At 37.6% G+C, this 18019-nt stretch overlaps 1 protein-coding gene across 1 annotated transcript in view; it reads left to right on the plus strand.

The window, feature by feature from the left end:
* DPP6 (dipeptidyl peptidase like 6) overlaps positions 1–18019 on the plus strand; it is a gene marked incomplete at both ends in the record, with an annotated part of 415156 nt that overhangs the window by 310001 nt on the left and 87136 nt on the right. Inside the window, one exon of the mRNA XM_084281883.1 lies at positions 5264–5345. Within this exon, the coding sequence (XP_084138009.1) occupies positions 5264–5345 (82 nt within the window). The remainder of the gene's footprint in view (positions 1–5263; positions 5346–18019) is intronic.

Below are 18019 nucleotides of genomic sequence, written 5' to 3' on the forward strand. Positions count from 1 at the left end.
CGGGCAACCTAATAGGATTGATTAGATTGTTTTATCCTATGTAGACATTTACTATTACAATAATTACAATTAAAATTTATTTGGTAGATGGTTTGCAAGTTGCACCCAGGAATGTTCCTTACTCAAAAATTTTGAAGGGAGACTTTTTGAGTAATGAGTACTCATGTAAAGAAATGAGTAAATTTCTCTATTTACTGGTTCAATAACCTTTTGTGAACTTTGTGCTGAAATCATCTCTGTGTCTGGAACAGTTTAACTGTCACTGCTCCAGACAATATTGTCTTAACGTGGATGAATTTATACAGCACATGCTGTCTTCTGTTTGGCTTTACAGCACATGCTGTCTTCTGTTTGGCTTAAAACAACATACTTTTTTTTTTTTTTTCCCCAGGCTTTAAAATCAATCATTTTAAGAGATGAAATAAATATCATCAACCCTTTAATAACCCCCTGCCTTGCCATTTCTTTGGCTGGAAATAAAGGTTATAGTCCCTTTCCATAAGGAAACAGTAAAAGTGTTGTAACAGCGCAGTGAAGTTAGTTCTTCATGCAAACCCATAATAGGAGATATACAGGCTGCCTTCAGAACAACCCATTTCCAAGTCAGCACCCTGCACAAATGAGCACACAGGGGAAGGCTCAGATCCAAACAAGGCCTGATGATGAGGGTCTGTGAGGAACACTGGCTCTTTGGAGAGGCTGAGATGACCTATAATGTTGATTGATTCAAGAAAAAATACAAAAGAATTTTAAGCAGGATACTTTGAAGGAAAAAGCAAGGGTGGAGCTATGAGAGGTGATAGCTTCTCAGCAATAACACAGCTCCCAGAAGAAGCTGGTTGATGAGACCAGCATGAGGTCACATGTAACATGCAGTGCTTGGACAATGGGCGAGTGCTCCTGAGTTGTTTTTGTTTGTTTGTTTGTTCGTTTTCCAAAAGTCCCTCGTGGCATTTTTACTGAGGAGAACTGCTTGTCCAGAATAGTGTGAAGAAATCTGAGGTGTGTTGGATAACAGCTCTCCAAATGTGTGGTTCAGTTTGTGGGCTGCAAAGAGCTTTCCTGGGAAGAGCAGTAGAGGGTTGTTCTCATTCCACACTGGAGAGGCAGTGTAGGCACGTACTCCTCCTCCCACTATGAAAGACACACTCAGTTTGTGTGGTGGTTTTACCCTGCTGGGCAGCTGAACTCCACTACAACCACTCTCTCATTCCCCATCCTCAAAGGGAAATGGGGAGAGAAGAAAGTATGCTGGAAAGAAGAAGAAAAAAGGTTCACAGATTGAAATATCCTTGAGATAAAGATAATTTCATTAAAGAAACAAAACAAAACAAACAGACAAAAAAAAAAAAAAAAAAGCTGTATGGAAGTACACAAGGAAGAAAAGCAATTATTTATTCTCTGCTTTCTCTACTTCCCATCAATGAGTGATGTTTGGCCATGTCCTTGTGTCGTGGTTTAACCCGGCTGGCAGCTAAATACCACGCAGTCGTTTGCTCACCCTCCCCCCTCCCTCTCTAGGACGGGGGAGAGAAATGGAAAGTGAAGCCCGTGAGTTGAGATAAAGACAGTTTAATAAGACAGGAAAATAATAATAACAAAATAATAATAACAATAATAATAATAATGTTACAATGGTGATAATAGGAAAGTAATAATAATATGTACAAACAAGTGATGCACAATGCAATTGCTCACCACCCGCTGACCGATGCCCAGCCTAACCCCGAGCAGTCCGGCCCCCTCCCCCCGGCTAGCCACCCCTATATATTGTTTAGCATGATGTCAGATGGTATGGAATACCCCTTTGGCTAGTTTGGGTCACCTGTCCTGGGTCTGTCCCCTCCCAGCTCTTACTGCACCCCCAGCCTGCCTGTTGGCAGGACAGAGCAAAAGGCTGAGATGTCCTTGGTTTGGTATAAGCACTGCTCTGCAACAATTAAAACATCGGGGTGTTATCAGCACTCTTCTCATCCTAAGCCAAAACACAGCATTCCACCAGCTACTAGGAAGAAAATTAATTCTGTTCTAACTGAAACCAGGACACCTTGGAAGCCAGGTTTCAACAGCTGCTGCAGGAAAAGCTAAATCCATCCCAGCCAGATCCAGAACAGTCTGTAACTGAGGCTGCCAGGGAGGCAATCCATGTTTATTCTAGCACAGACCATGCACCCAACATTGTCCAAGTAAGTGTCTAGGAATCTGCTCTTTCATGGTAGAGTCTACACGTGAACTTCACTTTCATGCCAGCTTCAGGCATCCTGTCAGTCCAGTCTCACCTGGCCACTGCTAACACAGCCTGCGCGCTGATCCTTGCAGCTTCTCTGAAGGCTGCTATATCATGCTGGTCAAGGAGGGTTGCCTTCTCAGATCCCTTGCAGGTGATGCCAAAGTTCTCCACAGGTGATGGAGTGAATGGTTCTACTCCCAGGAAAAGGATTCTCTTCAGTCTATAAGAGATGAGGATCATGTCCATCTCTCAGGAGCATGTTGGGGGGAAAACTCAGATCTTAGATTTCTTTTATATCTATATATACCCATGGTGAAAAATAATAATTCAGAGCATGAGGATGGCTGCCTGGTTAACACCTCCCTCCAGTGGTCCACATCATGCTCTGAACATGCTTGCTGTGACACATTGAATTTAGAGACAGTTTATGGTAACTTGGTTTGTAAATCAGGCACCTTCAGACAATATGCAATTCCATCAGTCAGCCAGCCCTCCTATCTGCATATTTATCAAAATGTTTTGAGGCAAACAAACAAGATTATACTACAAGAAAAATTTCCCAAACATTCTGAACAACATAAGAACTAATTCAGTAGATGCAATGATATTTTTCCTCAGTGAAAGGGAAGATGACTTTGCTTTTATATATGTGTGTGTGTGTGTGTGTGTGTGTATTTGTTTATTTTCAGCAGCAAAGCTCTTTGCTGGTAGCCTGAATTCAGGGCTTTTACCTTCTTCCTTGTCTTTTACCTTATCAGCTAGCAAAGCTGTTTGGTGCAGCTTTTCTCATTGCATTAGAGTTGTCCTCTTCTAAAAGATGATGCAGTGAGCAGAACTGACAGGACTTGTCTGGGCTCTGGCCTGAATTATTGAATGTAATTGGTACGTCTGTCCCTTAGCTCCGTCTGGTTTATCTGAAGCATTACAAGTTTGAATTCTTACAATTTGTCTAATCTGTTTACTTGGTGATGGTATTTCCTCCCTCTATTTGTAGCATCTTGTTCCTCTTCTTACTATGGGTAAAAACAAACCAACCAACCAACCAACTGACAACAACTAGATAATTAATTTGTCAAATAGTAAAGTACTTTTTTCTACCATAAGAGGATTTGATTTGATTCACTAGCTTTCTTTTTTTTTCCTGCACTCAGAGTTTACTCTCTGTTGAGATAATCAAGATAGCTAACCAAAGAGATTGAGTCTTAACAAGGAGAGCTAACTTGAAACTTAAGCGGCTAATGAATCCAAGCTCGAAAAGATACAGAATATGATCTGCTATTAGTAGGAGTTCAGCATGACTGTTACCTGTTCTCTTATCCGTATCTTACAAAAGTGACTCTAGGCTTCCAGCAAAGACCATTAATCATGAGAATAAAAGATGTAGCTATATTCCACCAGCAGCAGTCCAGGATGACATATTGCTGGTAGAGTCATGATGTTGGGGCATCCTGCAATACACTTCTACTTGAAGGGTCAATACCTCAGCAAACTACTCGTGCCCCTCCACATCTGCCTCAAACCTGTTGTTGTGAGTACTTTATCGTTCAGTCAGCTCCACAGACCTCTTCCCAGAAACAGTAGGGGTTTATGATTTATAACTACTGACCCTCACCCTCTAGCAGGGGTGTGGAAGTTGCCATTCAAACCACAAAAGTTATGGAAGGGGAACTGTAGGCATTGGAATCCTGCCTTAGCACACCTCGTTTAAGGTCTGCCCTGATGGCATGTAGCTTTGAACAAAGGTTTGCAGGAAAAACACCTTTTTCACATTTGAAAGACCACACAAAATATATTTTTAAACACTTCTCTTGCTGCTCCCTTTGGATGTGTTGTGACAGCCATGGTGCAGTGGGATGATTCAGCCACAGGAAATCTGTCCCAAATGGGCAGAGCTGGAGAGTAGCCATGGTATAGCACAACTCAAAGACCAAGCAACAGAGGGCATTCAGTTAACATCTAGTTATTGCATTGAGTTCTGTTCTGTTTGGAAAATATTATCTGGAAAACATCACCTTTAACAAAGTAATGAACATTGTAGAGATGCCTTTTGCTTAAGGGCTAGGCAGATATTGTCTCATTTCTCTGGTTTTGGATGATGTTGGCCTCAAATTGCCTTGTTATTCCTTTCTATAGGCTAGTGATGATAATGCCCTTACTTTTTAAAGCTGTTTGAGATCTTCTAGTGAGACATACTGTATACAGGCCTTTTTAGTGCTCTTTTTCATAGAACATTACTATATACAGAGTTGTAGCAATATGACTTCAGAATATGAAATGTAATTATTTGTGCTGAGTATAAATACCATCAAGGCAATGGAGGGGTTTTACTTTCTGTGCTGTGATAAAATGATATTAAGCTACTCTGACATTTACCAAAAAAAAAAAAAAAAAAAAAAAAAAAATCCTTTTTCTATATTGCATTTCCTGTGTCTCACTGATGTTCTGCTACAGAAATGAAGGTAATGGATGAAAGAACAAGAAAAGCATTTTGATTTTATTTTCTAAAAGATTGAGATATTTGGTATTAATAGGAGCTTTTGCCTTCAAAGCCAAACTGTGTATCAGTTCTTATACAGTTGTTAAGCATTCCTGCCATCATGTTCAAAGGAAAGTTATTAGGCAGAAAAGCCATGAGACAAAGAAGACATTATATTTTTCTTGTGGCAATATGTTTGAAATATATAATTATTATTTATCCTTTGTGGATATCATCAGTGTTGATAAATACAATTGCTTTGTTTGCCATCCCTTGACTAATTCGTAAGGCTTAGGCAGGTTGGTGGTGGAACTAATGTGTTTAACTTCATATTAATAAGAAACAGAATTTGGCAGTTAAAAGCTTGATCTTACCAATGCTTGCTAGAAGTATAGTGCTTACCATACAGTAAAATGTCTGCTAAAATCTGGCACCAAATATTAGGTGATTCTTGCTGAAGAATGTCATGTAGAATCACGGTGGTGCCAAAACAGGGTGTGCACCAGCTTAAATGAGGACATTCCTGAAGGTGAAATTTTATTTTTCTCTTTTTGCAGGGATCCCCAGAATTTGTATCCCCCTGAGGTCAGCAATGCAAAGCTTCAGTATGCTGGTTGGGGTCCAAAAGGGCAACAGCTGGTAAGAGAAAGAACAAACATGTAAATGAATTTAGAGAATATTCTGCTAACTAGATTCTTGAAACCTGTGTGTTAGCAACTAACATCTATTGGGAGTTGTTTTATCATGTAAATTATTTATAAAATTGCTAAATATATACATTTACTGCAAAGTAATTGTGGCTAAAAATGCAGGCAAAAGATTTTATGAAAGCTCTTTGAGAGGATGCACCTGCTTCTCCCAGTATTGGACACAGGACAGATTTATAATAGACAGTATGATTTAGTTAGTATATTATTGCTTCACAAGGGTGTCTCCAGATGTGCAAACTTGGCACTAGAAATATTTTAAATCTAGAACAGACTTGCTCTGAATTTGCCCTGTAGTTGTCTGCAAAACGGACAAAAGTAGAAATGTATTATAGAAAGTTTTCAAAGCATACTTTAAGAAACAACCAAACAAACAAACAAAAACAGCTTGTTCGAGATTCATTGTGTTTCAATGGAGCCTTTCATGCTGCAATGGTTTTGAAAGGTCCCATTATGTTTCCTGGATGCTGCCATCTTGGATTTGCCCATTATTTACAGCACAGATTTCCTGGCTGTGTCCCCTGGCTTCATTTCCTGATGCAAACCCAATGTAAAGATATAACATATGCCAAACAATCTCTATTGTAACAAGAAAATTAAACATGTCAACTTCTTTTTATTGATATGGAATTTTAATACCAAAAAAAAAAAGAGATTTAATAGTAGCCAAGGAAATCTAGCATCTCTCTCTCCTGTCCCTACTGCTTTCTTCAGGGTTTTCTTGTTTTGTGTTCTTAACTAAATTGTTTTCAAAGTTTGTTATTTAAGAAACTGCAATAGTCATTGCAAGTCTACAAATCAGGTTAGAAGGAAAGTAACGGCTACAGGAACAAGAAGGTCTCTCCTCTGCTCCATCAGGAAAAACAGGCTTCAGAAATTCATTGACCTCAAATCTGGTAGGAGTGGAGATGCAGCAGCCTTTGCCTCTATGCAAAATGACTTCAGAGAATCTCATTTTTCCTCATTTCACCCACATATGTGCCCTGGTTCTGTCCTCTAACATGTTCCATTTCAAATTCCTTAGTCTGCTGCCCAACAGATCCCTGCTGAGCAGTTTGTTCCAAATCACAAGAGATTGAGGTCTGATGCTGACCAAACTCTCTTATATTCGTGAAGACCAATGAGTTCACGTCTTTAAGCTTCTGGTTAGCTGATAATGTACAATCAGCTGAAAACACAGCTAGAGACTGCCTCTAGGATATGGCAAAGAAAGCAAAAAGAGAGCAGCATATTTTCTTTGCTGTTTGCTAGTGTTTTCTGTTACAAGTCTAACAAACTGAACTTCACAATATATAACGAAAGGTACATCTGTTAATGGAAAGATAATACTGAGTTGCATTAGCAATTTTCTTCTGTTCACAAGGGCATCTCTTTATCATATTTTTTGCTGTGGACTTACGTGCTTCAGCACCCTGAGACTCTGCATGTTATTGACTTGCAGTTCTACCAAGCTGAATGGATGTATTTAATATCCATCTTAGAGAGAAGATTAACTTCTTTCACACCAAAGATAAGACAACCAATCTACTTCCTCTATTGCCTTCTTTCCCAAAGTAACATAACTATGCAGAAAGAAAACATATTCATTTCAAAATAGACAAATTATGTATACAAAAAAACAATACATACAGCTCAGGAGAAGAAAAGGCTTTCTAACTCCCAGCTTGATCTTTTAATACTGAAATAATTGATACCACTTTCCACTGATTTTATTAAAGTTGAAGTAAAATCTTAATTCCCTAAGACATCAAGTTTGGTACACGTTCTTTCTATGGGATGCATGGAAGATTTTTTAAAGTAATTTCAAATATTCCTATTACAATTGAATTCTATATGTATTTTGGAATTGTCTTGCAACAGTGGATTTGTTCTGGATTTATTTTTTTTTTTGGCTTCTAAGTATGTAAATCTGTTGGCCTGTAATTCAGTCGTGTATTTATTCATAGCTAATGATCAGAAGAGAATTGCCAAAGAGAGAGAAGCTTTTCTGAAAAAAAAAAAAAAATATATATATATATATAATAAAAAAATCTTCAAGCATTATAAATGAGATAGAGAATACACCATGCTCAGTCTTCTGTATTTCAAGACTAACTGAGTTACTCAGAATATAATTCCCAGTGAAGCCATTGTCTCCTTCTGTGAGGCCAACATTGAGTGCAAATGCAGAGAAAAATCGAAGTCTTTTCAAATCTGATGGTGTGAATATTTGCTAAATGTAGGCTGGGTTGTGTTGCAAGAGGAAGGAGATGTTATTAAGTGGGATGGAATGAAGTAACATGCTGGAAACTAGGTGTTGGCTCCCTTTATCCTGGGTGGGACAAGCACATGTTAGAGTCCCAGAAAAAAGTGGGAGTGAAGGGTGAGTGGGTTTGGGATTGCATCACCTTGAGGTACCCTGGCTTTCAGGAAACAAAAAGGATTACCATTGAAATCTCCATATTCAAAGGAGAGGTAGGACTGGTGAATAGATGGTTTGGTCCTGAAACTTTTTATTTCCATTGTTTCTCCTTCCAAGGGGAATTTTTAGTCACTGTCTGACCTCTTTCCCTCTTGCATGTCTAATCATTCAAAAAAGAATCAAATCTGATACAGAAGAAACTTGAATGATCTGCTTTCCTTGTGGTTTAGAATAAACGGTGGAACCCTTTGTGGTCTAGAATCAACAGTGGAACTTTCTAGAAGCAATTTTCTGTTTATCTTGTTTTCCTTTGTCCTTACTTATTAAATTACATGGCAACTGTTAGATTATGAACTCCTCAGAGCATGGTTCTTGACTTCTAAGTAGCCAGTAGAACGCCACATATGCCAACAGATCTACATAAATAATGGCAGATACTGGAACTGAGCAAATCTATGTCAGGAGATCAGAATGCAGAAAAACCCTCACTTCTGGTATCTCAGGAAAAAGAGAAAAAAAAAAAAAAAAAGCTTTAACCTTTCTCAGATTTCATCCAAAGACTTAGCAAGTTAAAAGTCTAACAAAACTGGTGGAAGAGGCAGGCCTTTCTTCTGAGTCAATAGAAAAGGAGCCACCAAAAGTACAAGAGCTAAAACATTCCTTAAATGCGGCAATTAATAATTGGCTCCTTCTTTCATCCTATGATATAAACCATATTTTTGGCCTTTGCAGAAAGTGTGGAAAGCTGTATTAAATTGGAATAGCAGTGTGATACATTCACTTTCAGTGGGTGTACATGACTGTGAAAAGGACTGAAAAAAATCCATCTTTTCCATGATGCATCCAACAGCCCAAAGTCCTTCTTAGTATGCAATGGCACCAGCCCAGTGACCTTCAGCATCTTGCTTGGTGGCTTTCAGTGAATAGGCTGTATTTCCCTCAAACAGTATCAAAGCACGATTCTTTTCAGCAACATAAGGATGTTAGTGGCATGATAGAATTGCAAAAAAAAAAAGAAAAAAAAAAGTATTATGCTCTATCTTTGCCCTATTCTGTGTATGCTTGTCTCGGATTTCCTCTCTTTTTCTGGTCTTGCCATTTGTGACTCAACAAAAACATACTTTCCTCTCAATGGATTATCAATTCTACCACAAAACAAACAAACCAACAAACAAGAGAAAAAAATCTCTTAATTGATTTTACTAAATAAAAAAATTTTAATAAATTTTTGATTTATTTTAAGAGTCTCATGTTTTATATCTTTAGATTTTTGAAGTGGGTTCTGTACATGGGCATGTATGCGAGTTTTCCATAGTATATTTTCCCCAGTATTGTCTGTGCAAAGATTAGTCATTACTATCACACTGATCTGAATTTTCATAGAACTTATGAGAGTAACAGGCTCAGACCTCTCTATATATCTGTAGCTGAAGTGCCCAAAGAATAAAAAAATAAAAATAAAAATAAAAAATAAATAAAAAAGTTTTCCAGATGTTTTTGTCTAGGTTACTCCAAAATGAGTGCATCTAGGTTTAAAATATTTGCTTCAAGGACACACTAGGGATGTGGTTGAGTCCTGTTGTCATAAGGAAGGCACAAGCTGCAGGACAACTTTAATAACATGCAGTGAGTATTCGCATTGCCAACACTAAAGTACAGTTCACAGGAGTTGTTAAATTCCAGTTGTCAGAAGCAGAATAATTTCTGCCATGCTTCTATTTTCCTTTTTTTTTTTTTTTTAATCAGAACCTGTAACAGTCCTGACAGATATTAATGATAATGATGACACATCAGACGCTGGGGGATGCAGTTCTGCACAACTTTAGAGGCAGCAGTTATAATTCAAAAATCTCTCTCATAGTATTTATTCTTCAGAAAAGAGAAACATTTTTGTAAGGTTCTCCTGGCCAGTCAGTCGTTTACCATTTCCACTATTTCCTTAAACTACCAAAGTCATGAAGGAAAAGTTTTATAATTGTATTTTGCTGTTGTTTTGACTGCCCTTATATTTACCGCTTACCCACAGACTGGTCAGAAAGTGTTTCTTCTGCATTCAGAGCCAATAAACCATTTTCAGTGTCAACTCTTTTGGAGCAGGAGCTACCTTTTATTCTTGCAGATTATGCAGCAATCAAGTGTATAATTGGTTCTAAAGTAATAAAAGTTATGTTTCACAGCAGGTGCAATAAGAAATCTCAATTTCAGTGAAATGCAAATACCAGGGGAAATGAGGAACAAGTCTCTCAGTCCTTACCATGTTAGGACTTTTCAGGTGCTCTCAAACCATGAATGCTAATGCTGGTAAACAGCTTGTTGTTATAGGTATTGCTGTCAAAAAAAAAGTGCAATACAATTTAGAGAAATATTGGAGTTAATTCCTATATAAAACATTTGAATGATAGATCCTGCTGCACAGGGCCAGAACCAATCCATTTAATTTGTTATCAAATCATTTCAACACTGTAGCATAATGTCTTGCTAACTACGTTATCTAGATGCAAAATGATGTTTAAGTGATGACACTTGGAACTAAACTGGAGTGACTCCTCTAATTAGCAGTTTTTTTCCTTTCCTGAATTTGTGCCTATCATGCCAGTTTAGTTCCAGGCAGAAGGGCTGCACAGATACCAAGTGAGGAGGACAATTTTCATAGGAGGTACTGAATCATCCGTTGTTCCTAATCCAGCAAATACTTTGAACTGCTGTCTATATTGTGGGTCTCTTTGTTTTTACTATTATTTCATAGATGTTTATATCATCATCTTTAAGCTGCTGTTCTCTCACCTTTTCTTTTCACAATGATCTCTGAATTTGTATTTAGCTGTGGTCTGCTGTATGTAATTATTCTGGCTTGGTTATCTTGTTAGTTGCAAAGAATAAGTGGTTCCCTCCTTTCTAAATCCCATATATGCCCTATTTAGAGTTAGAGGACAGCTTTTTGCATGATTTCTGCATTCTGGTAAAAGCATGAGTTTCATAAACCTTCCCTTCATCCCCTTTCCCAGTGTTAGAATACAGTTTTTAGGAAATCCCCAGTGAAATATATTACACTGAAAAAGTAGTGGTTTGTGGTGGGTTTTTTTTTTGGTTGTTTGAGGTGTGTTTGTTTGTTTTTTTTGCTTCCCTTTGATGCTCTGCTCTTTGGTTACAGTGGCCTAGGTGCCCTACTTTTTATTTTTGCACATGCTTGTCACTTTCTCTGACATCAGTAGGTTTTATGTGTACAGTCCTCATTCACAAAAGGGAATATCTGGCATGCTCAATGTTGTGAGCTCTGCTGAAAATGGTTGTGTCCTTTCCCATTTCAGCATTCTTGGTGATGTGTTTTCACCAGTGACAAAAGAGTAAGACATTTAAGATATGTGAAGGGGTTTCAATAAATGTTACTGAAAAATGATACAGGTGATTACTATAAATAACTTGTTGCCCTTTCTGTGGACATGAAGGATTTCAAAGAAAAAATTCAATTAATGATTTGCCATAGAAGTTTAAATAAATCAGAGAAAAGTTCACTTCTCTTACATCTGAATAGGAGACAATAAGTTCATATAGCATTTAGGGCATCACCCCTAGAGGATCACCACTGCTATAGATTCTCTCCAGGTCTTTGTAGATGTTACTTTTTTCTGGTTTAGTTACAGCATGAAGATGGCAATATAACCCTACCTCCCAGTGGATGTAAAGTATTAAAACATTCAAAATTATGGATATGCACACACGGAGTATATTCCTACCAGAAATATGTGTACAGATGGTTTTGCTAGCTCAGACAACTTTCTCTCTTTTTGTCACAGAGCATCTTGTTGCACTACAGGGCAAGTACTGAATTCTCTTCCATTATATGTTACAGCAGCTCATTGTGTGCTTCTGAAGTTGCACAAACATGCAAAATTCCTGACAGTGCAACATACCAGCACACAGCCATTTCCACTGAAAATAATTCCCTCCTTGAGATCTAAAATCTTGATATTGTTTTAAATTCGGTTGTGTTAAGGGGATATTAAGCATGTATCTTCTGGTTAGGAGCATTTTCATTTAAAAAATCTAACATCCAGAAGCGTATGCTTGGTTCTGTACATAAGTGTTTCTGGCATCTTTTACAGCTGTGGTTTGTAGACATAGTCCATTAAAATAAGTACTTAGGAAGTTACAAGAAAGCTGCTTTTTTTTTTTGTTTTTTTTTTTTTTTTTTGTTGTTGTTTTGTTTTTTTTCATGAAAATAGTTTCCTTTTACTTCATAAAGCATCAGTCATTAGTAACAGTATGTTTAAATACTATGTTTTAGGATAGTGCAAGCAGACTAGTAGCACAACCTAAGAGACTGGAGCACAGCTCACCTTTGTTTGCAGAGGTGGTCTTGTGTTCCTCACACATGAATCAAAGTTATGAGAAAACTTCAAGAACAATACCATTAGGTCTACTGGTATATCCTGTTCAGCTCCTGGAATAAGTGTTTCTGGTTTCTGTTACTAAACAACATATAAAAGAGGAATATTAACTCTGCAAGGACAGTCGTGTACCTGGAGGAAACCAGTTGCCATTTTTTTATGCTGGCAAGTAATCTATGTGCTCCTCTTAGCTAGATATTCATTCTATAACACAATAAAATAGCTAAAATGAAACACTGTATCATCTCACATTAAATAATCTAATTTATAGTGATGCTCTACATGGACATCAGTGATATTAGGTTACAGAATACAAGATAATCCATCAAGTATAACTTAAAAGCAAAATCAGAGCTCCATACTAAATGGTACATTTACTGATACATACTTTAATACAACAAGGCAGTTATAAATTAAAATAACCCCATTAGAATCCAGGGCAAGAAATTCCAAGCAGACATGGTTCTCTTTGTCGATGTGAAATAAACCTTCTTTTCTTCCTCGAAGAACAGAAAATAGGACAGAATATTTTTCTTAAAACATACCTATTTTAAAATCTTCCAAGTCATTATAATTGCTTATTTGGCTGGACTCCGGTGGATTCTAGGTGTGATTAGAATCTGTACATGATGTTATGGACTAGTATCTTCACAGAACATAAATAGAAATAGAATGTATTTGTAATGATGAAATGACAAAAATATGAAGAAGAATGTTGAAATCTGAGCAGAATATTAATGCAGTTAAGGACTTAGGCTGGGAGAATGAAGACAAAAATCTCTTCTGTGTCTTTTTTTCCTTTTTTTTCCTTTTTTTTTAAAAAAAAAAAAAAGCGGGGGGAGTGAGAGGAGGAGGGGGAAATGTGTCTCTAGATCATAGAATTCAGCTGTTACTCCTATAGGCTATTATATGGGACTTGAGTGCCAGTTTAGATTGTTTCTAAAGACCTTAAGAACCAGAGGATCTTGCAAACTCTTCTGTTTTCCAAAGGGAACCTTAATATTTCTTGAGGAAAAAATCACCAAACTTTACTGAATGCTACAGACATAGATAAAATCACAAATGTGATTTTAGTAAGGTTTGTATATAAGATTGTCATTCTTAACTGTTCCAAAGGAGGAATTGCAATATATAGGCTTTATATAAAATTCTTATATATATATATATTATTTATTATTCACAGCAGACTTGTATTTTCCCTAGACTTTCCCTAAGCATTCTTGTTGTCCTTCATGTCACTTACAGAAATCACCTTCAAATAGGCTTTGGTTTTCTGAACTCCATCCATACCCAGACAGTGTCTCTATATTCCTTCCAGCTCATCTGTCCACTTTCTTCTACTTTTTGTATGCTTCCTTTTAATGTTTGAGTTGGGTCAGGAGATCAGTGGTCATCCACACAGACTTCCTGCAATCTTTGCTTGGTTTCCTACAATCAGAATTAATCATTCTTAAGCTTGGAGGAGGGAAAACATGAAAATCCAACAGCTTTAATTTATCCCTCTTCTCTCCAGATCCTTGTCTCATGGAATTCTTCCAGGCAGATCCCTGAACAGGCCAAAGACTGTTCTCCTGAAGTCCAGGGCTGTCATCCAGATCCTGAACTACATGGTGTCTGTGGCCAAGGCCGTCCCCAGCTTTCACATTCTGTGCAGTTCCTGCAGTCAGGTCCACCTCTGATGTTTCAGTCTTCTGCCCTTTTCTCACTGCTCACTGGTGAACACAGTCTCCACCCATGCCTAACTCCTGTAGGCATCTACACCAGCACCAATGATAAGCCCCAGCCATCCCTGTAACCCCATACCTAGAGAGCCAAACCCTTGAGAGCTTCTTCTGGCTCAAGGTCTTCAATATGTGAGGGTAGTTGCTCCAGTCAGTGCTGGATACCAAACCTGAGGTGGTTACAAGCCACAGACTATCAGAGCTATCTTTACCTGGCAGCCACAGGCACCCTGATGTTCTTCAAGCTTTCCAAAAGCCTCCAGTAACTCAAAAGGTCAAAAAGTGAAGCCTGGAACCTGCTGCACAAATTGCTGCATCTCTGGGGCAGCCAGGGCCTAGTCACTGATAGTAGAAAAAGAAAAAAAACTTCATTTGAAGACATGAAGGAATGTTTTTCCATTCCCTCTGGCTTCTTAGTCTCTTTGTTGTCCATGGACAATGAAAGCAAAATTAAGGTCTTAACATTTATTTCACAAGGCATACTTTTACATACATTTTACAGGTGATAACTCTTCTGTGCTTCATTTGCTAGATGCTGTCACTGCATGCAGCAGAGTTTTCATTTGTATTTTACAGTAACTCTGATGGTTTTCCTTTGCAGAATCAATTGCATTTCCTTTCATTGCATTGATCTCCATGCAGTTAATCTCTTACACTACTAATATCAGATGCGTACAAGCCTTCGATCTCCAATGAGGAGTCATTAATACTATTTTTGAAGTGTTTATGGATCAGCACGATTCTTATATGCATCAATCTGTACTACTGTATTCTCAGATTTTAGTAGTCCCCTGGGGGCAGTTACAGCTTCTTTATGTTGAAAGCCTTCCCACAGAATCATTTTAATACTGGCATAGTCTTTGCTTTGGTCTATAAACACCACCTTTCTCCATTTCTAGATAAAGGGTAAGTAAAGTAAACCTTAGCCCTGCCTAAAGTAAACTTTGTCTGTGTGCTGCATACCTTCAAAAACTGCTATGCCTTCTAAATCCTTGGCTTTGGAAGAAGTCATCTTCTTTCCTTGATTTAAAGCAAAGCTAAATACTTGTATGAAAAACTGAAACTGTAGCCGTCTCTGTCAACAATTTATCAAGATGTGATTCTCTGCAATGTGTTGATCATGTGGAATACTTTCATTGGTTCATCACTAATCAAAATAATGACATTATGGTTTTGTAAAGAAAAAGTTAACTTAAAAAAATATTTATTTCTTTCCATTGTTATCTCTTTGTTATCTGTCTCATTCCTAAGCTGCAAAAATGAACTGTGTGGTGGGGGAGAATGCAAATACTTTGAAGATTTTTGACTTATTTCTTTATCCCACCTGCTATCAAGTTATATTTAAATGGCAACTATAAAATCCTAATTAAAATACTAGCTGTTATTATGTATTTTCACTGTTGAGGGCCAGTTTATGATTTTAATACCCTTTTGAATAACTGATGAGTTGGTGTAATCATATCATGTGCATTAAGGACAACACTCATGACAGAATGCAAACTTTGATGTTCAACTAGCTTCCATTAATGCATTTTTTGGTATTCAGAAGATCAGCAAAGTATTCATTAAACTGTGCATAGTCAATGAGCAGCAAGCTTTAGAACTGATTTTGAATTGATCACACATTTCTCTGCTGCAGTTGATGTAAGAATGATCATTGCAAAATGCCAAGACCTTTTTGGTACAATGCTTGTCAAATTTCCTTGATATCCCAAAGTGAAAACACAATTATCATATCTCCTTCAAGATTCTTCATGGACAATGATGGGCATGCTAATTCTGTGTAGTAAGGACAAGTTTTAACTTGGGCAAAACAGCAAGGGAATCTTTCCCTGTGCAGCTTTTCATTTTCACAGTCCTCAGCTTCTAAGTTTCATAGGGTACGGGAAAATCAAAACTAGTTCAAGCAGGGCTGTCTCCAAATTACTTTAATGGAATTAGAGAACACTATAAAATGAGGCATTGAGGCATGTGAGGAAGGAAGAGATGCACATTTTGTATGCACATTTTCAGGAAGAGCTTGTTCAAAACTATTTGTGTTTATGATCTGACATTTCCAATCCCCAGTTGCATGCCTTGGCTGTTAGATCCCTCAAAAAGTGTACAAGCAAAGAGGTAATTCTTCTCTTGTTCCTGGACACATCATGAGGCTAAAGATGTCCTTTCTTTTTTTTTCTTTTTTTCTTTTTTTTTCTTTTTTTTTTTTTTTTTACCAGCCTTTACTTGAGGGAGGAAGGGAGGAAGGGAGGAAGGAAGGAAGTTATCTCACACTATGAAGTTTAAAATGTCCTTGATTAGTCTGTGAGATTGTTCACATGCACATTTGATTTAAGAAATAATTGATGGAAATAGAATGATTTGGGGTAGTAGAATCCCCGTTTATATCCCAGGGAGTGTTGCAGGCCTACTTCACTCAAGGACTGATTAACCGTGCAGAAGTCTGGATCTACCTCAAGAGATTACATTCATTTACCCATGTGTATTCTCATTGTGCTTGTTTGGAGAAATGAGTGCCTGCTGCTTAAGAAATTTGGTGTGATTGACCTGTAGGTAGAAAAGACCAAAGACTTTGGCATGTCTAATTTTAACAGCATCAAAGCGATAACCACTGAATATATGCTACAGTCCTTCACTTGGGGTTGTTCCTCCCTGCAGCAGGAGAGGGCTTTCAGAGATGATGAAGGGTGTGCATGAGGAAGCCTAGCACTATGGAAATACTGGCTGGGAGCATGCATGTGCTGCCATTGTCATCACAGAGCTAATGGGCCAGATCTTGAGTGGATGAAGGTACCCAATGTTTTCTGTTGGCTGTCTATATTCAGTGGAAGTGGTAGTTACATAACTTATACGGACTGCATTGATTGACTTTATTTGGACTCAGAAGCACACAGACAGCCATCAAAGCTGCTGGAGAAGGAGAATCCCATGGAGCTAGGCATATTTTATCTTCCTTTAGTTCTTCGCTGGCACCTGCATCCCCCTGCTGAGTGTACTTGGCATCTCAGACAGACTGGATCGTGCCTTTGGAACCACATATTTACAAAAGGTGACAAAAACTCATATACAAAGTGAGGCAGGATTGATTCCAACCAGTGTGTACTGGCAAATGTACAGAGTAGGATACATACGAGAACCATTTTTCTTTGCTATTTCAGCAAAACAAATGTTACAGTGGCTGCAGTTCTGCCTTTGCAGAAGGAAATATGAGTTCAAGTAAGTATCTTGTTGAAGCTGACCATGACTCTGCAACTAATTTCATCAGCTGAACATGGAGTTCATAACAGGACAAGTAGCATTTTAGATTGCTTCTCTCTCAAGCATTCACAAGCTTATAATAGTCTACCTGATGTGAAATGATAATAATAGTAAGGATGATCTTATGGTTAATGCATTGGAATAGAGATCAAACTGTCCAGGTTTGACTCATGTTTTTTTCCAGTGTTCCTATGTGACATTGAAAACTGGATTTGCCTTCTTATATATAGGAATAGTATTAAATATATGTGGCCTCTAGATGGTCGTCAGGAGAGCACAGGTTTCCTATGTGTCTTGTCTGTCTGCAAGATGATTTAGATAAATGAAGGGGCTTAAAACAGCTCTGGGTACCTGTGTTTGAGCAATTTAGTCTTGTCTTCAGTGTCTCTACTTTTTTTCTTCACTTGTTGAATGGACACAACAGTGCTTATCACTAAGATGATATGCTGTTGGGTAGGCACTGTCTTTTCTGTGCATTTGTTCAGCACCTAGGACAATGAAGTCCACAGATAATTACCTTTACAAAAAAAAAATTACTGATCTGCAAAATAAATATAAGTGTTTCTTAGTCAGAATTTTAAAATGAATCTTTTATTTTATTTATTTTGCCAGAATACTCCCTCAGTAAACTGGTTTGACAGTTTATTTGCAAACTTCTGTATAGAGGGAAAAACAAAACAACACAAAACAACAATCTGAAAATAAAAGAAGGTTTTAACATTAAAAATAGTAGACAATGAAAAACACCATGTTGGATGGAGAAAGAGTAGCATGTTGATTTATTGAGACTATTAGGAAACTTGGCCAATTTGTAATTTAAAACAGTTTCAAGAGAAATCTT

This window comes from Netta rufina (genome assembly GCF_964035555.1).
Source record: "Netta rufina genome assembly, chromosome: 2".
Lineage (NCBI taxonomy): Eukaryota > Metazoa > Chordata > Aves > Anseriformes > Anatidae > Netta > Netta rufina.